The 27,801-nt window shown below is 30.4% G+C and overlaps 1 protein-coding gene and 1 long non-coding RNA gene across 12 annotated transcripts; both read left to right on the forward strand.

The window, feature by feature from the left end:
• The first annotated feature begins 17,380 nt into the window (after positions 1–17,380).
• LOC105778292 (uncharacterized) lies at positions 17,381–21,636 on the forward strand. 11 transcript variants are annotated; one of them, XR_008190161.1, is made up of 11 exons: positions 17,381–17,841; positions 17,928–18,099; positions 18,302–18,348; positions 18,706–18,762; positions 18,858–18,971; positions 20,003–20,095; positions 20,175–20,294; positions 20,449–20,539; positions 20,691–20,745; positions 21,000–21,208; positions 21,316–21,636. It is a non-coding gene; the product is annotated as an uncharacterized LOC105778292 (long non-coding RNA). The 11 variants fall into 11 exon arrangements; XR_008190158.1 differs by having other exon boundaries at positions 18,861–18,971; XR_008190159.1 differs by having other exon boundaries at positions 17,382–17,841; positions 18,742–18,762.
• A 2,895-nt stretch (positions 21,637–24,531) lies between these two features.
• On the forward strand, positions 24,532–25,271 carry LOC128033966 (uncharacterized). The gene is made up of 2 exons (XM_052622463.1): positions 24,532–24,631; positions 24,783–25,271. The coding sequence occupies exons 1-2, from the start codon at positions 24,605–24,607 to the stop codon at positions 25,269–25,271; spliced, it is 516 nt and encodes a 171-aa protein (XP_052478423.1). The 5' UTR covers positions 24,532–24,604.
• The last annotated feature ends 2,530 nt before the right edge of the window (positions 25,272–27,801 follow it).

Here is a 27,801-nt window from a genome sequence, read left to right on the forward strand (position 1 = left end):
TGAAAAGGCATAGAAATGATGTTATAGTAGAGTTTTATTATATAAAGTCTTATGTTCTTGATATGTTAGGGAAGATAAATAAGTGAAAGTGATGGGAAATATTATAGAGAAAGGGAATAAGGGAGTTATAAACTTAGTAATCAATATCTTGCACTAAAACAGTTTTGGACAACAGCAGTAGGTTAAATTTGAAAAATCACCATAAATTGTGTAAATCGAATTACAGGACAAACAAAATATGAAATTAAATATTACTGAGTCTATTTTCTCATAGAAGAAACTGTGTAAGTAATGGAACTGTAAATCATGAGATATAATAAATTTTGTGAGACAAGGTCAGAATGATTTTGGGTTCCCCTGTTCTAACTTTGGAAAATCATAATAAATTGGAGAAAAATAATTAGGGACTTAAATTTATATGTTTAAAATTATTAACGAGTATATTTTCAAAATGAACAAACGAGAACATCATTCGAATCTTGTACAAGGAAATAATTAATTTTTAGTGAAGAAGGGTCGAAACTGTTAGACAGCAGAATAGGGATGAATTTAAAGAATAAAATTTACTTATTGGCTAAACCAAAAATTCTGAAAATTTTATGGTAATAATATATGTGAGTCTAGTTTTAGGAAAAATTATTTGATCTTAATTCAAAGTTCCATAGCTCAAGATATGAATAATTTAGTTACTATGACTCAAGTGGATGACTTTGAATGAATATATAAATAAATGGTGAAATTATAGATAATGTTACATATAAGCATGTTTTATACATTAAGGATCCGGAATGGAGAGGAGGAGGAGGAAAATATATGATTATTTAACTAGCATGAGTTTTCATTAAAATGGCCAATTTGCATGTTTTAGGTTTAAGGACTAAATTGAATAAAAGTAATATTTTAAGGGTAAATTGGTAAAATGTCAAAAAGTGACCAAATTGCATGAAATGAATTTTTTATTATTTAAATTAATAAATTGAATGAAATATTAATTTAAATCAAGATTGGGTGGAAATTGAAGAAAATATAAAATTACCAAAATGTCCTTGAATTTTGGTATTTCGCAATTTAGTCCGTAAGTTCGTGTAACTTGAATTATATTCTTAAATGCTTGAAATGTATGTTGTTGATGTGAATATGATTTGAATGTTCATTGTATGAAAAATTATGAAACATTGATATATTTGATAAAAAAAGGGAATAATGCATTGAATGGATGTATGAATGTTTATCACACTATCCATTAATTTTATCGGTAATTTTGGATGTTTTGATTCTGGTTATAATGGCATGTATGAGTTAAATTGGCCAACGTTAGCTCATTAATGTTTTGATTTTGATTGATTTTAAATATGAATGCTTGATAAAATGAAATGTCTATAAATTAATTTGTAAAGTCCGGTAATGCTCTATAACCCTATTCTGGAGATGGATACGGGTTAGGGGTGTTACATTTCAGTTTTGCGAACCAACTCAGATCCAACGATTCTCTTCTCATCCAACTTAACCCAACACAAGGGTGCTCAACACCTCCTTCCATATAATGCTTCAAAAGGTGTCATTTGGATACTTGCTTGGTAATTTTTGTTATTGGCGAACTTTGCCAAGGGTAAATAACGCTCCTAGTTTCCTACGAACTCCAAAACAGAGCTTCGCAACATGTCTTCAAACACTTGAATCACTATCTTAGATTGGCCATCTGTTTAAGGTGATAAGCAATACTAAATTGAAGCTTCGAACCCAAAGCTTCTTACAGACTCTTCCAAAATCTTAAAGTGAATCGTGGATCTCGATCAAAAGTAATGGAAACTTACATGTCATGCAATAGAACTATCTTAGTAATGTAAATCTCTACGAGTCTTTGCAAAGTATAGCTAGTGCGAACAACTAGAAAGTGTGCACTCTTCATAAGGCGATCTACAATCACCCAAATAGCATCCTTCTTGGTCATAGTTCGTGGCAAACCTGACACAAAATCCATGGTGATCCTTTCCCACTTCCATTCTAGAATTTTAAGTGGTAGAAGTAGCCTTGAAGGATATTGGTGCTCTACTTTGACCTTTTGGCAAATTAGGCACTTCGTCAAATTGGTGCTCGCTTCAAACCAAGCCATTATTAGAGTTCACGGAGGTCACGGTACATCTTGTTACTTCTTGTGTGAATTGCATACAGACTTTTGTGGGCTTCGGTGAGGATAATTTGTTACAACTCCTTGTCATTTGGCATGCAAAATCTTTCACAGAAACAGAGTACCCATTCATCGTTTAGTGCAAAGTCCCCTCGCACTCATTGTTCCACTTGGTGGACCCTCTTCGCCAACTGTTCATCTGAGTCTTGCTTCTCTTTGATCTACTGTGACAGCGCTGGTCTCACTTGCAATTTCGCAAGCAATCCACCATCACTAGTTACACTTAGCCGTGCGAACATAGCTCGCATCTCACTTACTATCTTTCTACTTAGCGCATCAACTACCACATTTGCTTTGCTAGGGTGATACTCTATCACACTGTCGTAATCCTTCAATAGCTCTATCCACCTTCTTTGTCGTAATTTCAACTCCTTCTGCGTAAATAAGTACTTGAGACTTTTGTGATCTGTGTAAATGGTACACTTCTCGCCATACAATTAGTGTCACCAAATCTTAAGTGCAAACACCATTACTGCTAACCCCAAATCGTGGGTTAGGTAGTTACGCTCATGAACCTTCAGTTGCCTGGAAGCATATGCTACCACCTTCCTTCCTGCATTAGCACGCATCGCAGCCCCGTGTGAGAGGCATTGCTATAAAACACAAATTTCTTCCCTAGTACTGGTTGAATCAACACAGGTGCTTTGGTGAGGATCTCCTTAAGCTTGTCAAAGCTCTGCTGTCTTTCTTCTGTCCACGCAAACTCCTATTTCTTTTGAAGCGGCTTTGTTAAGGGTGTTGCAATAGTGGCAAATTCCTCAACAAACCTGCGGTAGTACCCTGCGACCCTAAAAAGCTTAGCACTTCAGTTACACTTCTTGGCGATCTCCACTCCACAATCAATTTTCTTTGGGTCTACGCAAACCCTTTTAACTGAAACGATGTGCCCCAAAAATTGACCAAAGCGTAATAAATCAATAATATTAATGATTATATCATAACTTTTTAAAGTTCGATGATCAAAATGTAATTTAAATAAATTATAAACGACTAAATCTGTAGGTTTTCAAAATTTATTTATTTAGGACGATTTTGAACATTATTGTTTGAACCCAGCTGGATCACCTGTCGAACTAAGAATCGGCCAGGGTACTGGTCTGGAAAAAGGCATTAAACCGGTTAACTCGGGAACAGGTACAGACCAATTGATTGGGTGTTTAAATCCAAAATTTTTAATATTTTATTTAAATCCATTTTCAGATTTTATATTTTTTTTTTGTTTTTAATAATTTATTCAATCGAACATGTTGAATTATTCAAACTGATTAGATTTGGTATCGTTGGTCTGATCGATTTACCTACCGATCCAATTCGGAAATCCTTGAGCTTCATTGTGATTTATTAATATTATAATTAAAAATAATTATATATTATTTGGATTTTAAAGGAAGTATGAAATAAGGCACAATAAAAAAATTCTCTTATGAATTTTGAAAATTTTAAGTTTAAAAAGGATTATAAAATCCAAAATAAACTTAAATTTTCTCAAATTCAAATTAGTATCCAAACAAAAGAACTTAAATTTCTAAATCCATAAGAAATCACATATGCATGACCCTTAATTCCCTTTTATTTTTCTTCCATTTTGTATATTTATCCAATCAGAAGCAGGCATGCCGACATAGGGAAGAATGAAATGACGGGAATTAAGGTGTGGAGCCATCAGTTTGTGAGGCTAGACTATTATATTTTGTAATATGAAATGTAGATATTGGAATTTGTATAGAAACGCTTCATTCTTTATCACATAAATAATGATAAATAGAATATGTCATCTTCTTTGTCTTTTGTTTCTTTGCTTTCTTAAATGAATTTAATGTTGTTTAGCTATGGAAGATATAATATTCTTTTAAAATAAAATTCATATGAAAAATTGTAAATATCTACTTATTGTCTGTCACGAGTCAAATAGATTAGTTTAACCTAACCTAAGAGTTACAAAAATTACTTGGCCAAGTCTGTCAACCAATAACCCCATATATATACTATTATTTAGGATCTATTAAGATAATTTATACTGGTATTTTAATTTTTTATATTAATAAAAATCAGTAAAATTAAAAATATGCATATATTGGGACTTGAATTCGCACTAATTGAATTGGTAAAACTTTAAATTTATCATTCAATCAAAATTTCATTTTATTATATTGATATATTTTTATTTTAATATGCACAATTTATTAACTCTATCAATTGTATATGTTAATAATGTTGCTAATTGAGTTGATGTCACAAGTCAACTTGACACTAACTCACAGATGGCAACAACATGATAAACAATTGAAGTGTATTTAGTATTATTAATCTGATATATTTATGTGTTTAAATTTCGTTTTACTCACAAGTTAATCTAATTTTTATTTTAATATTGTAAATATTTCATTTGTTATTATGATTAATTATTTTTAAACAATACGTTTCATAATTTATTGTATGTTTTTTAAACACGCATCTCTGCTCCAAATATGTGGTTTCCACATGTATACACATGAGATAGAATTTCTAATATAAATAATGTTATCGATTGAGTTGGTATTACAAGTTAGCTCAACACCAACTCAAGTTTGATGACAACACCATGATAAACAATTGTACTTATTTAGTATTCTTAATCGATGTGCTTATGTGTTTAAATTTTATTTTACTCACAATTTATTTTATTTTTCCATTGTAATATCATACATATTCCATATGTTATTATTAATTTGTTTCAAACCAAACGTTTCACTATTTATGTATGTTAGTTTCAAACACACATATATGTTCTAAATATGTGATTTCCACATGTATATGTGTATGATAGAGTTTCTTGTGTATATATATATATATATGATTTTTTAATATTACAAATTGGACACCTTAGGAAAGGTGAAAATAATTTTCAGGTTATGTATGTGAATGAATAATATTTTTATTATTTTATTATTTGTATGACAAAGTAATTTCACCAAAGTTTTGATTCCAACAAATTGAAATGGTTGCAATTATTATTTTATTAATTTTTTAGGATATGTAATTAGATCGTGGACCATCATATCTATGTAGAAATTATTTTATTTATTTCAGAATAATTCATGTGAGTCAGAAACAGACATAAGTGTTGTGTAACTAAATTTTTTTACGAATCCTGGAGAACCATGATGCAACCAAGACTGATCGAGACGACACAAACCCGACCCAGCCAACTAGCAAAAGACTGATGGTGGTCTAGTGGCAGATGCTGTCGGTGGTCCGACGATGGTGCCATCGATGATGGTCCAGCGATGCTATGGTGGCAATAGTGGCGTCCCAACGATGACGATGGCAACATTAATCATGGCGATAGCAAAAGTCCATGGTGACGATAGCAATTCGATTGTAAATCCCTTCGATGTTTGTCAAGTCATTTGTAGTTTTGCGGAAATTCCCATAAATCAAGATACTTAACTTTCACCTAGAAAACCCAAAGTATGCATTGGGGTAACAATTGTAATTTTTTCTTTATTATTTTTTTAGAATGGAATCATGGAAACTTTGGTTGGTCAAATTCATTTAATTTTTTGTTCTTATGTGTTATCATGAAGATATTTGAATTGATTGCAAAGTATGTTCATGCATAAGTATGATAAAGATGTCATATATTTTAGGAAAAGAATGTCACATGTACTTGTCATGCATTTATTAATCATTCATGATTGAAATCAGACATAGAAAACCTTACATAGTTTTAAAAGATTGAGTGGGAGAAGGTCCCTAAACAAGACCTAAAGCCTCCATCGATGATCTCTTGTGATGGCATGAAATAGACCTACCCTAAGGTAGAAGTTGTAAGTATTATCATGTGATATAACAAGAAGTTATTATTTAAAGAGGAGAACTAGTCACAGCATGTTGCTCGATGATATTGTCTCAAGATGACTCGTTTGTGGTACATGATGTGATAGGTGTTGAGTTAATGGTTATACACTCAATATTTGTAGTACACTCATTTGTGGCTATACTTAAGTTAGAATGATGGTTAAACGTGAAGTGCTTATTAGTATGTGTGAATGCCTAAAGAATTAGGTTCATGTATTAATTGGATGTAAATCCATACTCTTACTAATTGGTTAAGATTGCCTCAAAGTGACTTAACTCAATGGGTGTAGGAATTATCATTGCAATGACTTACAAATGTTCCTGTAAGACACATGCATCATCTTAATGCATATCGTATGTTGCAAAATATTTTCTTCATATTTGTTAAATACAAAGTTACTAATGAATGAATATTTTATTTTTCAATTCAAAAAATGAAACTTACTCCCTTACTAAACATATTTACTGAAAGCAATTTGAACATAAATAATTATATGTTGGAAAAAATCCGGTTCAAAAATAATTTTCTTGCACAATGAAAAATTAAAATTTTGAAAACTGAGCCAATTTGTGATATTTATAGCAGTAAACCCTAAATTAAATTTGCATTCTATTTTTAGATAGACGGGTCCTTGTCATTTGTGGCTTTAAACTAAATGACCTTCTTCGCTATTTTCAAATAGACGGGTACTTTATAATTCGATCTACCTCGATATTTCTTTTCTATTTCCCAAAATAAACATCTCAATATTTTTCCAATTAAATAATCTTCTCAACCCAATTTTAATTCTACTAAAATCATGATTATGTATTGGGTTGAGACAGAATATTGTTCAATTTAAGGTCTAATTTAGTAAGTTCAGTTAGTGGTATCCGCCAAGAATGATGTCTACGATTAACTGTTCTAGAAAAAAACTGTTTGAAATTGTCTATTAAGATCTAATGATAGTGAAGTAGTTAGATGAATGATGATACATTAAGAATTGTGAGTGGTGTATAAGTACGCGATCATTTAATGATAGCCAAGAGTACACTAGAGAGACAGCAAATGGGGAAAACTATGCATACAGTGGACCTATTTGGACAAATGGTGTATTGTTGGATTACGTCATATGAGTTTGTTTTATTAAACTTATGAGTTTTTTTTATTAAACTTATGTATTGTAAGAAATTTTTATAGATATGATGTATAATGTTAAAATATATTTTCTTGTTTCTTTAATAATGAATTTTGGTAAACGTTAAGGAAAATATCTTGAGTTAAAAGTATAAAAAGGTTGTTTAGTAATTTTGTTAAGTGAATTGTGTAAAAACACCTAAGATTTGGACTCAGAGAATCAGGTTGAGTGTAGGGCATTACAAGTTGGTATCAGAGCCCAATTCAACTGGTCCTCTGGCAATTAATTTGGGAAGGAGCCCTATATGCATAGTATGCCGAATCTGGCTTAGTCTTTCAGGTATGCTAGAATTTTCATTTGCATGAAAAATTTTTGTTATGTAGTAATTAATAAAGTGATAAGAAAGATAGGAGAAGAATAGAAAAGATTGATTCTTTAGTCAGCTCTGAAGGATAATACAAAAGGAGAAGATACAAGACATAACAAAAAGAAATTTTAGTCTTCTCCCTCGATGTACTGGACTATGGCCTTAGTGGGGATAGCTCCTGTTGGAGGATGATCTTCAGGATTTTGTTCCACATCTGTTGAGTCATCTTCATTATCTTCAACTTCAGGCTTGGCAAGACTATTTCCTCTCTCTTTGAAAGGTTTCCTAGTCTTCGCCCTCAGGTGGTAAACATTAAAGTTTAGTGACTCAGTAGAGATGTCACTAAGGCAGTTGAAATCAATCAACTAAGATCAAGAGGACCTACAGCCACTTGGGTGTGTAGAATTAAGTTGGACCTCCATTTTGGCCGAGCTTCGTTAAGGTTTTTTTTGGTGTCCTCTTGCAACTTTCTGAAAGTTTCTTTGCTGGAATGGCATAGACCCTTCTAGCTCTACTTTGTGACGTTCCTCTTGAGTTTTGAGCTTCTCCTTTAAAGCAAATTATTTACCTTTCAGCTGATTGATCTCCTCTTTTAATTGTTCACACTCAATCTGTACTTCTTTATGCTTTCCCTTCAAGGCCATAAATCGGGCATCAAGTCTTCCAATCAAGTTGTTTGATTCTTGATGAACTCGACGTAATTCAGCTATAGATCTCTCGCCGATTTTCATAGCCTCTTCTAAACTTGCGATTTTAGCGTTGTATTAATCACTAGCGTCCTGGAGGGCCCAACTCCAGAGTCTATGCTCTACAAATAATGGGTGAGAATTGGCGTAATTACACCCAAATTCAATTTTTAAAAATACTTTTATACAGGTTATAAAAATTATATTATAAGCATGAGCATGTATGAGTATTTGGGATGATTATGACAAAAAATATCTTATATTATAAATCCTAAAAGTTATATTATAAAAGTAATTTGTATATTTTATAAAGTTATAACAAAAAATATTTTTAAATCCTAAAAAATTCTTAAGTCATGGTAAAAAAAATTATACTTAGTTATAAAAATGTTATATTTTTTATCATAACTTGTTTATAAAAAATAATTTTCTAAAGTTATTGCAAAAATATATTATTTATAAAAAGTGTTATAAAAGATTTGGACATTTTATAAAATATTTTTATAAAGGTTATATATTATAAATTTTATATTATTTTTACTTAAATTATGTATTATAAAAAGTGATATAACTTAGCATAAGTGTTTCTCCAAATTAAGTTTGATTAAGTTTTATAATTAAAACTACAAATTATTTGGACTGTGAACCTAAATATTACAAGTTCGATGTTAATTATGTAAATAGAAAATATTTTCTTGCATCATATTATGGGGTATGATACCATTTGAGAGAATAGTGTTAGACACAAGCACCATGGACGGCTCATGAACTTTTTAATTTGAGACATTCAAGTCTTTGAAATGTGGTTCAGAAAACATTTGTTGTTCTAAAAATATATTTTCCATCTTAACAATATCGCCTTAGTATAGCATAAAAAACAATGTTGGGTCATACTAGCATGTTCATATTTCATAACTTCAATATTAGGTGGAATTGAGATGATTTATACTTCAAAGAATATATGGAAGAAGGAGATCTTGACAATCTTAATTATGTAAATTCAAATTTAAATGATGATAAACTCGATTAAGGACCAAGAAATTAGGATAAGGAGTATATGTTAAATATTAAATAGGATAACACAACAAATATGCACTAGAACAATTAGATAATAATTGCATATAATGTTTTTTTTTCTTGTCATTTTTATCAATAATCGTATTATTAGCTACTTTTTAGACTAACATAACACATATAATGATTTGATTTTAATTTTTGTTACTTGTTTAGAAATTATTTTATCATACTAATACTTTTTATAGTAATTAATATATTTTTAAAATTATAAATTTTGTAATTGTGTAATTACAATTTGTACTATAAAACATGACATAAGAAATTATGATATAATTACAAGATTCGCTAAATACGTCTAAAAATTACAATTCTTTATATAAAATAATGTGATTACTACTTTATTAATTACACTTTAATTCAATTACTCATTTCTATAAAAAAAAATAGAAGTTATACATTCAACTCCAAAATTTAAAAGCAAAGTTGAGCAGATTCATCGTGAAATCATTGGGTTCAAAACCTTGCATGTAATTAGAGCAGCAACTTCATGTTGAACGTAAAATATAATCGAAAATTTTAGAACCAAAGCAATGCAAAAACATCAAGAATTGAGATATATAAAAGAAAAAAAATACCCATCACTGGAAAATGACATCATTGACATTAATAGGACTCTAAAATTATAGATCAAATTTTTTTTAAAAATTACTTAAAAGAGATAGAATGTTTTTTTTTTTTCCAACAAAACATCACAAAATGAAGAGATGATTTTGGTGGAGAGAAGCGTCAAAATTAATGGGAAAGGTGAAAAATGGGCTAACATTGCTAGAGTTGTTATATTAAATATGTGGTTAATAGATTGTTTATTTGCTTGAATGTTTATGTTTCAAAATTTAATTCCTTACTACACCAAAACAGGTCTTTTGCGGCAGTCTTAGCGGCGTTTAAACAAAAAACGCCACAAAAAATAGAGATTTAGCGGCGCACAAAGACAAACGCCGCAATAAATGATTATTAGTGGCGCAAGAAATAGGAACGCCGCAGTTGACCTGCAATAGCGGCGATTTTAAATCAACGCCACAAAACTTCTTTGCAAAACGGCTCCGTTTTTCGGTTACTTTATGACTTTAGTAGCGCTTCCACAAAAACGCCGCAAAAAATTGGAATATAGCGGCTTTTTCTGAGAAACGCCGGTAATGATAACGAATTTGAGGAGAAAATCTAAGCAAAACAGTACCGTTTTGTTATTTCATTTTATTTCTTTAGTGGCGCATTTTAAAAAACGCCGGAAAAGAATGCATTAGTGGCGTTTTCAGGGAAACGCCACTAAAGATATCTAATTTGAGGAAAAAATTTGGACAAAACGCTACCGTTTTATTGCTTCATTTTATTTCCTTAGTGGAGCATTGTAAAAAACGCCGCAAATATTGGGATATAGTGGCGTTATTGGAGAAATGCCGGTAAAGATATCTAATTTGAGGAAAAATTTTGAGCAAAACGGTATTGTTTTGTTGTTTCCTTTTTATGCTTTAGTGGCGAAATGTTAAAAAACGCCGGAAACGGTTCGGATTTAGCAGCGCCTATTAAGAAACGCCGAAACTAGACTAAGTAAAACGGCTTCGTTTTATTTCAGGATGTTGATTTAGTGGCGCTTTTTAAGTAAACGCCACAAATATTTCGGCAATACGACATCGTCTACTTTTCTTCTTTGGTGGAATGTTCATTAAAATGACGCCGCTTTTGATTGTCTCTATTGGTTAGCGGCGTTTTTGGTCAAAACGCCGCAAAAAATGAAATAAGATTTTAGGTTTTAAGGATTAATATTTAAGTTTAATTGTATACTGTTACGGGTTTTAGGGTTTCTGGCACAATATTTATTATTTTAAGATTACAGTTTTGTGATCTAGACTTAGAGTTTAGGTTTAGGGCTTAGAGATTGAGGTTTAAGGTTTAGAGTTTACATTTCAGCGTTATTATCGGGTTAGAGTTTACGGCTTATAAGATAATGAAATTTACTGTGTTAAGGATTGATGTGTATGTTTTACGATTTAGCGTTGATGATTTAAGGGTTACGATGTAAGGTTTTAACATTTCGGATTTATGGTTTATACGAGTTTAATATATATATGTTATATATATATGATAAAACAGATTTAATATTATATACGAGCATTCATTTGTTTGCTAAAAATAGAGCATAAATTTATAATTGTAAGACATTGTTGGAATAGTGGGAATAATTAATAAATTTGAATGTTGATAGTATTTAAAAATCTATTAAAAATAAAAATAATTATAAATAAATACATATAAAATATTATAAAAACTGAATAATTAGTGGCGTTTTAAACTAAAATGCCGCAATAGATAGGATATAGCGGCGCTTAGACGTAAAACGCCGCAAAGAATATATCAAAACGGCTTCGTTTTCCTTTCCAGTATATTTCTTTGGTGGCGTTTTCTAATAAAACGCCGCAAAGGTTTCTACAATACGACGTCGTCTGCTGTTCTTCTTGGTGGAAAGTTCGATAAAACGATGCCGCTTTTGATTGTTTCTAGTGGTAGTAGCGGCGTTTACATCAAAAACGCCGCAAAAAAGAAATAATATATTAGGGTTTACAGATTAATATTTATAAAAAAATCGTAAACGGTTTGGGGTTTTAGGATTCGTTACACAATGTTTATTATTTTAGGATTACAATTTTGACTACATGGGTTTAGAGTTTAGGTTTAGGGCTCGGGTGTTGGGGTTTAAGGTTTGTAGTTTACATTTCAGTGTTAATATCATGTTAGGGTTTATGGCTTATGATGAGATAATGAAATTTACTGTTTTAGGGCTTGATGTTTATGGTTTACTGTTTGCGTTAATGATTTAAGGGTCACGATGTATGGTTTTTTTCATTTTGGATTTAGGGTTTATAGTATTTACGGTTTAGGGTTTAGGGTTTAATTACTATTTTGATACAAAAGTCAAAAAAATTGTGGTACTTATGTTTTTACTTCTTATTATGTCATTATTAGGTTTAGAATCCATGGGGTATAAAAACATATATATATGCATGGCACAATATCACATATATATATATATGTCGTTTTATATGTTGAAAACACTTTAATGTTTTATACTGAGCGTTATCCATATTTGCTAAAAGAGAGCATAAAGTTGAAATTGTAAGACATTATTGGAATAGTGGGAATAATTAATAAATTTGAATGTTGATAGTATTTAAAATCTATTAAAATAAAAATACTTATAAATAAATACATATAAAATATTATAAAACTGAATAATTAGTGACGTTTTAAACTAAAACGCCGCAATAGATAGGATATAGCGGCGCTTAGACGTAAAACGCCAAGAAAGAATATATCAAAACGGGCCGTTTTCCTTTTCAAGATATTTCTTTAGTGGCGTTTTCGATAAAACGCCGCAAAGGTTTCTACAATCACGACGTCGTCTGCTTTGTTCTTCTTTGGTGGAAAGTTCGATAAAACGCCGCTTTTGATTGTTTCTAGTGGTAGTAGCGGCGCATAAAGAAAACGCGCAAAAAAGAAATAATATATTAGGGTTTACGGATTAATATTTATAAGAAATCGATACGGTTTGGGGTTTTAGGGTTCGTTACACAATGTTGATAGTGTCAATAATTAATAAATTTGAATGTTGTTAGTATTTAAATAATACATGCTTACATAAAATTTAAAAAATTATTAAGATTTGTAAAATAATAAATAATATTTTAAATCATGTCATATTTTTAAACTATTTTAATTGAAATAAAATTAATAATTTCGTAATAATGCATCAATTTAAAATAATGTCATAACATTTATACAAAGATATGAATCTATTAAAATAAAATACTTATAAATAAAGACATATTAAATATTATAAAAGCTGAATATTTATAAATTTATTAAATATGTATAATTCTAAATAATATATTAAATTTAAAAGAATGTCATAACATTTATTATTTTAAAAATCTATTAAAAATCAAAATACTTATAAATAATGTGAATATTTAGTGGCGTTTGGAACCAAAACGCCGAAATTGTAATTTAAAATTGAAGAAAAGCTACTGCTTTTCTTGACGAGTATAGGGTTCGGTGGCTTTTTTTCTCAAAGCGCCGCAAAAAGCTGTAAGGTTAGTGGCGTTTTCTTTTAAGCGCCACTAATATATTAAGATTAAACTGCGTCGTTTTGTGGGGATATCGATTTTGGGGTATATCTCCGAACCCAGCCCAAATTCCCATCTCAAATCCCTAATCTAAGTTCAGCACAGCATCTCCAATTTCCCCTCCTCTGTTTTCTTCATCTTCTTCATCTCTTTCATCTTTCTGTTTGGGCGTTTCGCTTTATTGCAAAAAAAACCATTAAAAAGGCTTCATACGACATTCTATTTGTTGAAAACATTTAACATTATTTGCGGCAAAGAAGCGGGAGAACGTCGACGAACATCTTAAGGCTCGAATGTCCGATTCTTCGTATTTATAGATTGGGTTTTGTCGTATTTTTAATTTTTATTTTTCTTTCTTATTGGTTTAGGGTTTTCGGTGTGTTCTCTCTGTTTAGGGTTTTCGGTGTCTTCGACCGTTTTGTTCATCCTCGTGAAGGTAAGTTACTGCTTCTATTGTTCATTACTGTTTTATTTATTTGAAATGTTTAATTTGTTAGGAACTACTTTTAACTTTTGTTTTTTTTTCTCCAGTTTTTGGTCAATCCATTTCATTGCTTTCATTTCAGTTTTCTTCATCGTTCTTAAGGTACAGAACACATGCTTTGTTACTGTTTATTTGTTGAACTCATTTGGTACTGTTTGACATGGTTATTTTCAGTCAATTTGAAATGGTATGCTCGCATTGGTGAAATGGTTTAGAAATGGTGAATAATGTGTATAAGTATATTCGGCTAAAGTATTAGACTCATATTATTGTGTAAGTGATATGGTTTATGTTATGTATTGAAGTTATCTAGGATGACCGAATATGTGGATAACCGATTGGTTATATGTATGATTTTATAAAGTGGATTGGCATGAGTTGATATGATGAGTATGTATTGAATGTGAATTGGCTATATAGGTTTGGTTGTTAAATGACAATCAAGGAAAGTGTTTCAGGTTAATTTTGCTAGCTGAAATGATAAGAAGCAAGTTGGTCTTGTGTGATAATTTGGTACAATGCATAATATGTGTAATAAACATAATTTTGATTTTGCTTTCTTATTTGTTGGTGATACTGGAATTAAAAAAAAATTATTGTCTGTGTTTAGGGTTTTCGGTGTGTTCGACTGTTTTGTTCATCCTCGTGAAGGTAAATTACTGCTTCTATTGTTCATTATTGTTTTTGTGAATGGTTTAATTTGTTAGGAACTGATTTTAACTTTCACTACACCAAAACAGGCTTTTAGCGGCGTTTTTAGCGGCGTTTGGATAAAAAACGCCACTAACGATCGATCATTTGCGGCGCATTATGGAAAACGCCGCTGAAAATAAGCATTAGCGGCGTTTTTGGAAAAGCGCCGTAAAAAATCTAAGCCCAACAACGTCGTTTTCTAAGCTTTCGGGGATTTAGCGGCGTTTTTAATAAAGCGCCGCTAATGCTCAGGGCTTTAGCGGCGCTTTTGGGAAAGCGCCGCAAAAAAACCTAAGCCCAACGACGCCGTTTTTTGAGCTTTCGGGGATTTAGCGGCGTTTTTAAGAAAGCGCCGCTAATGCCCTAAGCATTAGCGGCGTTTTTGAGAAAGCGCCGCAAAAAGACCTAAGCCTAACGACGCCATTTTCTGAGCTTTCGGGGATTTAGCGGCGTTTTTGGAAAAGCGCCGCTAATGCCCAGAGCTTTAGCGGCGTTTTTGGGAAAGTGCCGCAAAAAAACCTAAGCCCAACGACGCCGTTTTCTGAGCTTTCAAGGCTTTAGCGGCGTTTATAAGAAAGCGCCGCTAATGCTTAGGGCTTTAGCGGCGTTTTTGAGAAAGCGCCGCAAAAAAACCTAAGCCCAACGACGCTGCTGCTCGAGCTTTCGGTGATTTAGCGTTTTGGAAAAGCATAAAAAATATTTTATCTTAATTGGTTTATTCATATTAAATAAAATTCAATTTATTTCTAATTGAATATTTAAAATCTTGAGAAAAAAATTATGACACATAGAAATAATTTGAAATAAAACACATGGAAAAATTAAAATATTATTATTTAAAATAATTGTAAAAGAGATAATAATAAATTTGTTTAGGGTTTTTGGTTTAGGGTATATGATTTATTTAAGATTTAAGGCCGGTTTAGGAGTTCATATTTTAAGGTTAAGGGAGTATGGGTTTAAGGATTATGGATTAGGGGTTGGGATTTAAGGGTTAGGGGTTTAGGGATTAAAAGTTAGGGATTCAGGGGTCGAGTTAGGATTTTGGGTTTAGATTAATTATTTTTTAATTTATATTTTAAATATGTTCTTATATAATTGTAAAAGAGATAATAATAAATTTGTTTAGGGTTTTTAGTTTAGGGTATATGATTAATTTAAGATTTAAAGCCAGTTTATGGGTTCATATTTTAAGGTTTAGGGAGTATGGATTTAGGGATTAGGGATTAGTGATTATGGTTTAAGGGTTGGGATTTAAGGTTTAGGGGTTTAGGTGTTAGATGTTAGGGGTTAAGAGTTAGGGATTTAAGGTTTAGGGATTCAGGGGTCGAGTTAAGGTTTTGAGTTTAGATTAATTATTTTTTTAATTTATATTTTAAATATGTTCTTATATAATTGTAAAAGAGATAATAATAATAAATTTGTTTAGGGTTTTTAGTTTAGGGTATATGATTAATTTAAGATTTAAAGCCGGTTTAGGGGTTCATATTTTAAGGTTTAGGGAGTATGGATTTAGGGATTATGAATTAGGGATTATGGTTTAAGGGTTGGGATTTAAGGTTTAGGGTTAGGGGTTAGATGTTAGGGGTTAAGGGTTAGGGATTTAAGGTTTAGGGATTCAGGGGTCGAGTTAAGGTTTTGAGTTTAGATTAATTATTTTTTTAATTTATATTTTAAATATGTTCTTATATAATTGTAAAATAGATAATAATAAATCAAATATATTGAAATTATGAGTATAGTTTAAATTATTTATGAGATATATAATAGATAGATTTACTTGAGATTTGTTAATTTAGAGGGTTTAAGGTTAAGGTTTACTTGAGATTTGTTAAATGATAAAATTTTATACAATTAATTAATACTTTTATATTTAAAAAATGTAATCTAAACCATTTGATATATTTAAATTAGTTTAAATAGAATTAATAAATAAGTCAAAAAAGTAATAGATTGATATGGATATTTATGTATAATTATTTATTTTGGAGAGGACCAAATTATAAGAAAAATACAAAAATAAAAATGAAATAAAATGATATGGATATATAGGTAATTATTTAATTTAGATAATTCTAACTTAATAATTAATTACAACCATTTTATCATTTGTTTTCTTATTAAAATATACAATATTTATTTTGAGAGTACTTTTCATTTTATTTTATAAAAATCAATTTATAAAAAATAAAATAAAAAATTTTTAGAATAGCAAAACGGTGTCGTTTTATTCAAAATGAAATAATTTTGCGGCGTTTTTATGAAAAACGCTGCTAAAGGTAAGCAATAGCAGCGTTTTTACGCAAAAATAAATCAAATTATAAAAAATAAAAAAAAATTTAGCATACCAAAACGGTGTCATTTTGATAAAAATGAAATAGCGGCGTTTTTATAAAAAACGCCGCAAAAAATAAATCAATTTATAAAAAACAAAATAAAAAATTTTAGAATAGCAAAACGGCGTCGTTTTGTTCAAAATGAAATAATTTTGCGGCGTTTTTATGAAAAACGCCGCAAAAAATAAATCAATTTCTAAAAAATAAAAAAAATTTAGCATACCAAAACGGTGTCATTTTGATAAAAATGAAATAGCGGCGTTTTTATAAAAAACGCCGTAAAAAATAAATCAATTTATAAAAAACAAAATAAAAAATTTTAGAATAGTAAAACAGCGTTGTTTTGTTCAAAATGAAATAATTTTGCGGCGCTTTTGTAAAAACACCGCTAAAGATAAGCAATAGCGGCGTTTTTATAAAATCGCGCAAGATTTTTATTTTCACTTAAAAAAAGCGCCATTTTATAAAACTCTTCCCTCCCTCCGAAATCCCCAACTTTTTCCCCTAAAATCGGTATCCCTAAAAATTTTGTGTTGATTGACTAGATTTCTACTTTTCCCCCTAAAATCGGTATCCTCAAAACACCTAATTCTTACTGAGCAACCCCTAAAATCAGTTCTTAAATTTCATGCCTCTTTCTTCTTCTTCTTCTTCTTCTTTTTATATCTTTCTTTCCTTCTTGTTTATATATAGAGAGCTGAAGCCAGTTCTGGGTGCTTCTTCACTCTCTTTTCCATGCCCCAAGATCTTTTTTTTTTTTGTAAACAAACCAGCAAACCCAAACTCACAAGGGTTTTTTGTCTCTTCCTCCAACTTCAAATTTCAACTCCAAATATTGCTGGCGTTCTGTGATGCTTGTTCTTTGGTTTCTGTTCTTTTTAACTCCCTCGGTCTCGCCTTCAAATTCGCGGAGATGGAGTACGTTGCCAAGGTTTATTTGATTTCCCCCTCTCTATTTGGAACCAATCACTGAAAATTTAATTTATTAATTGATGATGTTTGGATGGTTTAAATCAGGTAGGTAATCTTGTGGAAGCATCAAAGAGGTTTGCCACTTTAGAAAATATAGTTGATGCAGATGAAGGTAATGGGCAGTGAAAAAACAAAGAGGCCCTTCGCGTGATCTGCGTCGTGTTAGACAGGGTCTTCACCTCGTACGAGCTTTATTTGAACAAATTTTGTCATCCAAGTACGTTATATGCCCTTCCATCTTTAACTCTTTATTTTTCTCTCGAGGGAATCCTGGTATTATCCTTGAATGCGAGCATCTCTAAGTGCTTGTTGTTGTATGGATTACTCATTTTGTTGTTTTTGCTGTTGTATGGATTACTCATTGAGAACCTCTTTTTGTTGTTTTTGCTGTTGTATGGATTACTCATTGAGAAACACAGCTTCAACAGCTTATGCTCAAGTATGTGCACCGTATCACACATGGGCGGTAAGGACTGCTGTTTCTGCTGGAATGCATACATTTCCATCAAGAGAACAACTTTTGCTGAAACTGTTTCTTAAAAAGGCAGAAAAGAATAAATTTAACTGATAATCTATAACTGAAATGAAACCCATCATTTACTAACCTATATATATATATATGATCTCAAGATTGAAAAATACATTTTAACTTATCATATATGCTATGTTTTGATATAGCATTCTTGTTTATCATGAAAAGAAATTGTCTGGAATTGTAATAGCAAAAATTGGAATTTTTTTTATTGTTGTCTATGTTTTACTTGTGAATTCTGATTGCAATGGTTTACCTTCCTTTGGTGTAAAATCTACTTGGCTATTAAAGTTGAGATGGATAGCTGATGCCTTTCCTGATTTTCAGGTTTGACAAGGAACTGAACAAGTAAGTTGCTATTAAAGTTATTAATGTAGAAGAATCGTAAGTGGATACCTTTGTTATATTTTCCTTGATTTATTCCTCATTAAAGTGTCTTGTAGCAGGTGCTTGCTATGAGCAGCAAAGTATGAATGAATGTGATTATCAACTTTACAAATATAGGTGGTGGACTGGTGAGGAATCTGTGAATGTTCTCTTAGAAGCCGCAGGCCAAGGTAAAGTCTTCCCTTTCCAGATTCGGAACTTAATTTATTTATTTTTATTATTTTAGAATTTTTATATTTATAAATTTTTCCTTATCCTAAAAAATGTTTTTTCTTGAAAACCACAAATTAATTTTATTAATTTAAGACAATCTAATAAGTTTATATTTGAATTTTTAGACAACCGTATTTTCTTTTTCTATTTCCCTCACTTGGGTATGATAATGGTAGCAGTGAAGTAGAGGTTCTCACACCGAAAAAGGTGAATAAAATCACAAGTTTCCCTCTCATTATCATTTCCCTAAAACGAAATCATTTTGACTTCTTTTTATCCAAGACTTTTGTGATACAATCCCATTTATCATTCATACATACCTACGTGTATATATATATTAGATTATATACATGCACGACATGAATGAAATTGATATAATAATTAAATATGGTAATACTTGAGTTATTAAAACTATAATATTTTGAGTTTGAGTCCTATAAATATATTTTGAGAAATTATTTAGTCAATTGCTGGTGGAGTTTTTACAGCGTTGAAATGCTATCATGTGTCCTAAAAAATTAAAATAAATTAAAACAAGCATGTGCCATGAACTAAATCTTTGCTTATGGAGTTTAAAAATTCTCCTAGAAGTAGACAAAATGTTGACCCATATATTTTTAGATTTTATATGAAAATATAAAATTATCTTAATATCTATCACTTCATAAAAATAAAATTAACTTGATAAAATTTTAAATATTAGTATAGATATAAATATTTGTCGGTGAAAAAAAAAAGGACAACCTACAAAAGAAAAAAAATGCTACTATGTATAATTTAGGGATAAAACAACGTCACACTAAATTGCTATGAGCAGCAAAGAAAATTTTTTTAATTGCAGAAAACCAACTTCCCTTCTTTCCCATACTGCCAGCATTACCGTGTCATCTAAATGTCATAATCTATTGGTTCCAGCTCTTGATTGTTCTTAAATGTACTGTACTTTGTTTATAGTCAAATGTCTCATGATGGTTGCCTACTTGTGTAGGTCCAATCTACATCTAATTGAGCTGATTCCACTCTTTCAAACCCCCTGTGCGAGGAGTCTGCTCAAAATTCTTCAAAATACTAACAGACAGAGGTTTGCTTTTATTTTCACTTTGGACATTAACTGTATTGTTAATGATGCTGACAATTCTAGCTGGCTTTTCAATTGTCAGCATACATCCACCACCTGCCTTTGGCTCATCGCCTAATCTTGAAGCCCTTGCACTTGAAGCAAATAAGTCTAAGGATCAAGATGGAGATAGTTCTTTACTTGACAGTTCACATCTTTCCCGGTATTTAACTATTTATTTATGCCTTAACATGTCCTTAGGTGAGGGCTGTTTTTTTATACAAAAATTTTGGTTAAGTTAGTGGTAGTTTGGTTTTTTTGGACTTGATCATCATATACTTTTTGAATATTATGTATTGGATCTTTAAATTATTTAGGAGTGCATTAACTGATAAGGCCCTGCCAAAGTTCAACTTTCTTACCTCAGAGCAATCCTTCACCACCATCTTTAGTTGACTTCAGTTTTAGGTGTGTTTTTGCAAGTTTATTCATCATATTTAGTTTTCATCTTCCTGCTTTACCATTCACATACCGATGCTTCTGTCATTTTTGGTGAAGCTTTATAAATACTTTCTATCCATTTCGATGGTGAAATTTACATTCTTTGGTACTGATGCAGGCCCATGCATGAAGTTACATTTTCAACAAAAGACAAACCAAAACTTCTTAGTCAGGTATATGATAGGGAGCAGTACTCGAAGTACTTGTTCTTCATAAGCTTATTTCTTAAACAAAATAACTTATATTGTGTAGTAATTGATTGTGAGGTAGCTTTATAGGTATCTGAGTCTTTTTATACTAACTATTTATTGCAATTGGTTCCAAATATTTGGTGAATTCAATTATTAATTTGCACTGCTAGTTTCGTGGTGTCATATGCCTTTTAGAATTTGAATTTTTCCCCCTAAACAATTTTCTCTATGTACAGGTTTGATTGTGGCATGTTTATGTATTCTATATATACTTCTATAGCAGAGGCTTAAGTCTTTGTTTTGAGCAGGTAAGTACATGGAACTATTTTTTATCCTTCTTGTTCATGTTTTATTTTGATTTTTCTGTGATTAAACTCTAGTACTCAGGGCAGTTGTTGTTGGGATGTAAAATCTGTTGTCTATCTGCCTAAATATATGACAAAAGGTAGAAGTACATATTGGAGATACTCTCACATGCATATTCATTCGTTTGAAACACGATATCTAGTTATTTGTCTTTGAACTGAGTTGGATTTTTCCATGCTTATGTAGGAACACATGCCCTATGCCCTATTTTCGTTTAAGGACCGCCAAGGAAATTCTGAAACTGAAAACTGATTGATCGGATGTGTATGCCGGCTTTCATCAACTACATTTGAAGGCCTTACTAGGAATTGAAATAGTGTGCAAAGAGATTGCTTCTTCTGATCTGATTTTTCGATATAAATATTGGACAAAGTATGGATATTTTACTGCTGTTAGTAAAATAGGATTCTCTTCTTACGATTTTAGTTTCTTCACTTGTATTAGACTCAACAATGGCTTGCATTGCATTGGTGTTAATTTTACCAAAATTTTGAGGTTTACAATTAACTATTTTTATTAATTATTTACGTTTTCTCACTTTTATTAATTATTATTATTATTTAAGCTTCCTTTATTTGCCTTCTTTTATCATTTTCATAGAAAATTTAATTTAAATAATATTTTTTATTTATCCTTAAAAGTATATTTAAAGTTCAAATTTAAAAAACAAAACATAATATAATATTTATCATAAAAATAAATATTATTTGATTAAAATATTTTTTTTGCATGATATGTTTTTAGCGTCGTTTTTGAGAGAAGCGTCGCTAAAGGTTTGTTCTATAGCAGCGTTTGTGATAAAAAGCGCCGCTAAATGTCATAGTTTTTAGCGGCGTTTATGGAAAAAGCGCCGCTAAAGGTCATGGTCTTTAGTGGCGTTTGTGGAAGAAGCGCCGCTAAAGGTCATGACCTTTAGCGGCGTTTATTTTTAAAAAAGCCCCAAAGTTAGCGACGAGTTCAATAGCGGCATTTTTTGCGGCGCTTGTCGAAGCGCCACAAATACTTTTAGCGGCGCTAAAAGCCTGTTTTGGTATAGTGTTTTGTTTTTTTCTCCAGTTTTTGGTCAATCCATTTCATTGCTTTCATTTCAGTTTTCGTCATCGTTCTGAAGGTACAAAACACATGCTTTGTTACTGTTTATGTGTTGAACTCCTTTGGTACTGTTTTCAAAGTATGGAACTCTGATGTCTAGTTTAGGGTTTAATTTATTAGTTTATAAAACTGTTCTGTTAAATGTGGTGCAACCGATTACATTTCCAGGTAAAGAGTTTACATTTTTAAGTTGAATTTTATTAAGCCATGTTGTTTTTTAGTATGATTTTTAAGGTCATATATATACTCTTTGTTTGTTTCTTACTGTCTTTGATTTTTTTGTATGATTTTACTACTTAACTGGAGTTTGTCTATTTTCATATGTTTTTCTCAGTTACAAGTTATCACTATTTTTTAATTTAATATTGTCTGTTGAAATATAATGTTGGGTTCCACTTTCATTTTGTGGTTTGTAAACTATGAATTCAGTTTCTAAACTTTCGATTTATGGTTTGTAATCTGATTCATAATCAGTCCGTTTACAGTTTGCTTAATCACAAGATCATGAGCATGTGTTAGGTTTTATTTATTTGAAATGAAATATTTTACTTAATTGGTAAGAGTTTGCAATGCTTAGAAATTGAACACAAAAGATGGTTTCCTAGCAATCAATCGTGCCAAAAACATAATATATTTCGGTTTGCAATACTATATCGTAAATATTAAAATATTGGATGAAATATTATATCGTAAATATTTAAATTTATATTCTTTTATATATTACATATATTAATATGGGCATTTTAACCTATATTTCATTTTTTGTAATAGTATCATTTTAAATTTAAAAAGATTTGTAATGGTAATTTAATATCTATTAAAACGAATATTTTAATATATCACCCCATATATGGTATGGGTATATAACCTATATTTAAAACTTATTACTATAAAATTTGTAAGTTTTCAAAATAATTGTAAATATTGTTTTAATATCTATATAAGTTTTCTAAATTTATTTGTATTAAAATTTATTAGTATTAAATTTACTTGCTTTTCTAAATAAGTGTCCTAAATTTGGGAGAAATAAAATATATGTGTATTAATTTTATAAGTTTTCTACATAAGTTACATAATACACCACTTACATATCTTACAAAACTTATATAATACATAACTTATATTTAAGCTTGCATAACTTACATAAATTAAATAACTTACATAACTTACATATAATAACATAATAAATTACATAATACTTTATATTTACGTCTTGAAAAATTTTATATGTGTTGTTATTGTTGTAATTAGTTATTAAGTTTTCAACTATTTTATGTGTATTGCAGATAAAATGCGTAGAAGAAAAATTCTAAGGGGAAGCATTGTTCAAAATGATCCAAACTCGACAGACACAAATAGTACTGAACAACATACAGCAATTGGATCTTCGAATGTTCCGATTACATCTTAGGATCCTATAGAAGTTCAAAGTAATTTTACATTTAATTTACATGCGTGTTGACTTATAGTTGATTTGTTTTTCAAATTCTTATATTATAATATACCATTTGTAGCTGAAAATGGTGGGACGCGCAGAAGTCGAGGACGTACGCTACTTAGAGAGTTATACGAGTTAGATCCAGTCGAGCATGTCAAAGTTGTACAAAACAGTTTTGGTCAGCCTATTGGATCAGAAGCTCGACTTTTAGCAGGATACATGGGCATTTTAGCACGAAATCCGAATATGTTGCCTATCAACTACGAGTCATGGCATCAAATGCCCGATAGAAACAAAAACCAAGCCCTCGATAATATTAAGGTCACAAAATGTTAATGTCATCTGTAATGCTTGGGACATAGGTTCATTTATATTTACTTTATTTATATTTACTTTATTAACTTGTGTTTTTTTGTTTTTTGTAGGCGAGGTTTGCTTTAGAGGTCTCGGATGCTTATGTAAAGAAGGCATTGGGAAAAAGATGGAGAGACAATAAAAGTACTTTGAAGAAAAATTATTATAAGACAAAAACAACCCTCGATGAGAAATTGCAAAATGTCCCGCCGGGTATGTTGAGGTACCAATGGGAAGATGCGGTTAGATTTTGACATTCGAAGAAAGGCGAGGTATGACGTACTTCCAAACTATTGTAATTTATTTTGGTTTATAGTATTTTCTATTTACGTACTAAAAAATTCATAACGTAGTATCGTGAACAAGTTGGAAAAAGCAGCAGGCAGAAGCAAAAATTCACCCACACAGCCGGGTTGAGAAGTTTTGCATGTGTAGCTGAGGCGGAGGTATTTTTAATTTTTTAATATTGTCAAATATGTATAACTTTCTATTAAATAATATTTTTACTACTATATTGTAGGAACTATCGTCCGGTCAAAAAGTTGGACGCCTTCAACTTTTTGAAATCATAGGAAGAAAGATGGATCTCCCATGACTCCTGAAGCTGGTGAAATAATGGTAAGTTTACTTAATACGATTTGACTTGTTTTAGTTATTTATAGTGGTTATTTTTTAATGGTTTAATTCATTGCTTGTAATGCGACTGTTGTTATGTTGCATATGTTTTTTAATATATATTGCGTTCGTAATTATGTGATTTATTTATTAGGAAAAACTAAAGGATAAAAAGGTGGAGTACGAAGCGATTGCTTCTAGTGATAGTTCTGTTCATCTTGAAGGCATTGATAACCGAATTATTACTGAAGTTTTGGGTCCTGAAAGGTATGGTCGGGTTCGATTTCAAGGATCTTTCGTTAGCCCAACCCAATATTTTGGATCCAGCTCGCAGCAATACATGGCTTTGGGGAGTCAGGCTCAAGCTGAAGTTCAGAGGTTAAAAGACCAGATGACTCAGATGCAAGCGACCACAGCTGAGGTTCAAAGGAAATATGAAGAACTCCAGCTACAACTTAAAGCAGACGCGGCAGCGAGGGAAGTAGAGGTTCAAAAGAAATATGAAGAACTCCAGCTACGACTTAAAGCTGATGCGGCATCGAGAGAAGCAGAGCAGAGCAGAAAGTACGACGAACTCCAGCAGCAGCTTCAGAGTCTGATGATGTTTCAGTCGCAACTTCCGTCGTCACAGTGTATTGCATAAATATTTTTATCATTTTAACTTTTAACACTTTTGCAAAAATAATATGAATTCACTTTTATTTATTGATAGTAATATTATTTTATTCGTTTAATTTGAAATATTATATAAATTTATTGCTTTTGGCTGGTTTAGATCTGGTAGCTTTTGATTTGTTGCTACAGGAGGGCTGAAAAAATGAAAAATTTAATATAAAAGAATCCCAAAAATAGTGGCGTTTTTGTACAAAAGCGCCGCTAAAGAACATGTTCTGTAGCGGCGTTTGTAAAAAAAGCGCCGCTAAAGATTATGATCTCTAGTGGCATTTTTATATTCTTTAGCGGCGCTTATAGAAAAACGCCGCTAAAGAACATGTTCTTCAGCGGCGCTTATAGAAAAACGCCGCTAAAGAACATGTTCTTCAGCGGCGCTTAGAAAAAAACGCCGCTAAAGACCATGTTCTTTAGCGGTGCTTAGATAAAAACGCCACTAAAGACCATGTTCTTCAGTGGCGTTTTTCTCTAAGCGCCGCTAAAGAACATGATCTTTAGCGGCGTTTTTGGTTGTAAACGCTGCAAACGTTTGCGAGATTTTCGTTAGCGGCCTTTTTTGCGGCGCTTCCACAAGCGCCGCAAATAACTTTAGTGGCGTTATAAAGCGCCGCTAAAGGCCTAAAGAAACGCCGCTAAAGACCAGTTTTGGTGTAGTGTCTCAACCAAATATTATAAAAATAAATTATTAAATAACCTTTTTAAATTACAATATTACTCCCTATTAAATTTTAGTATATTCAGTTACGAAATAACTTATTATTAGTAATGATGATTTTGAATAATATTTTAGACAAACAAATTAATATATTTTAATATATATACAATAAAATTTTGTACCGTATGAGATAAAAAAAAAGTATATATGGAAAAAATAACTTTCCATCAAATTGAAAAAAGAAGAAGAGAAATCCATTATTTTTAGAAATAAATAAGTGATCAAACTGATCGACTATCGTTTTGTTAATTTGATTGTTAACTTAGTTTTAATAAAATAAATTATTAAAATTTATAAATTTATAAATATTAAAATTTATAAAATCAAATCAACTAACTCAATTGATTTATTTTTCCTAATTCGATCAGTTTAAAATAATTCACTCAAAAATCAATTTAATTCTTTTTGTTAGAACCAAAATACTAACCAATTTCTTATTCAATCAATATGATTGATAAGTATTCAACTTCAACAACCATAAAATGACTATTTTACCTCACCGTCCAAATTTATAATTTGATTCCTTTTATCTAAATCTCTTTGTTCACAAAATTTTGGACATTTTCCGATTACCTTCTTCGTTTATAAACAGACACATTTATATACACTTATTATTTATAATGCGAAGCACATGTAATATAGAATTATAAATGGATATATTAATTCCATAAAAATGATATATTACTGTTTTTAAATATTTATTTTTAATATTTTATTGTATTTTATAAAAAATTTATTTATAAAATTCAAAATTTTCATTAAAATACAACCAAATATTTTACACAATTTCCTTTTGCTGAATGCATATGCAAGATTATTTTAAGAATTCCATTTTAGAATTGGGTGCATCTACTTATTGTTTGTCACGAAATAAAGAGATTAGTTTAAGAGTTAGAGACTTAAATTTAAGCATGATTTAAAAAATAAAGGTATAATCCTAAATCTAACGTAATACTTATTTTTATTATTTTGACTTTATTTTTATCACACTGACTTTTAATTTTCAAAATTTTAGTTAAATTATTTTTAATGAAAATTTTGACTAGATCATTAAAATTATAACAATATTAACATGGTAATGACGCTCATAATAATTCATGTGTACTTCATTAAAGTTTAAAAATATTATTAAAATTAACAAAAAAAAGTTTATAAGTTTTTAAAAGAATTATCCACTTCAATAATAAAGTACACACAAATTATCACACATCTTACTACATTAATGTTATTAAAATTTTAATAATTCAGTCAATTTTCATTTAAAAATACAGTTCGAGTAAATTTTAAAGGCCCGTGGAGCAAGGTGATAAATGAAAGGACCAAAGTAAAGTGATAAACTTTTGGGAATAGGTTTGTCATTATGCCACAATAAAAACAAATTAAAATTTTAACCAGTGTTATTTCGTAGTTAACTTTCATGCTTTGGTCACAAATTTGTGCCTTGTTTGGTCCCACAATCAAATATTAAAATTAAAATAAATTTTAATATTTTTACTCGTAAACTCAAAAATCCAGTATCTAAATTAAATAAATTGTAATTGGCCAAAATATTAAACCAATTGTAGAACATTTTATTTGGATTATCAAATATTAGGGGAAAATAAAAAAAAGCTATAATATCAAATATTAAGGGAAAAAAAAGAGATTTATAAACGGGAGCAGTATGAATTGCTAAAATGATTAGGGCTTAGTAAAATTAACTTAAAATACTATATAATAGTTACTAATTTTTTATTTACTCGAAAATTTAATTTTAGAAATATTTATAAAAAATTAAAACTTTATA

Source organism: Gossypium raimondii, chromosome 10 (genome assembly GCF_025698545.1).
Source record: "Gossypium raimondii isolate GPD5lz chromosome 10, ASM2569854v1, whole genome shotgun sequence".
Taxonomy (NCBI): Eukaryota; Viridiplantae; Streptophyta; class Magnoliopsida; order Malvales; family Malvaceae; genus Gossypium; species Gossypium raimondii.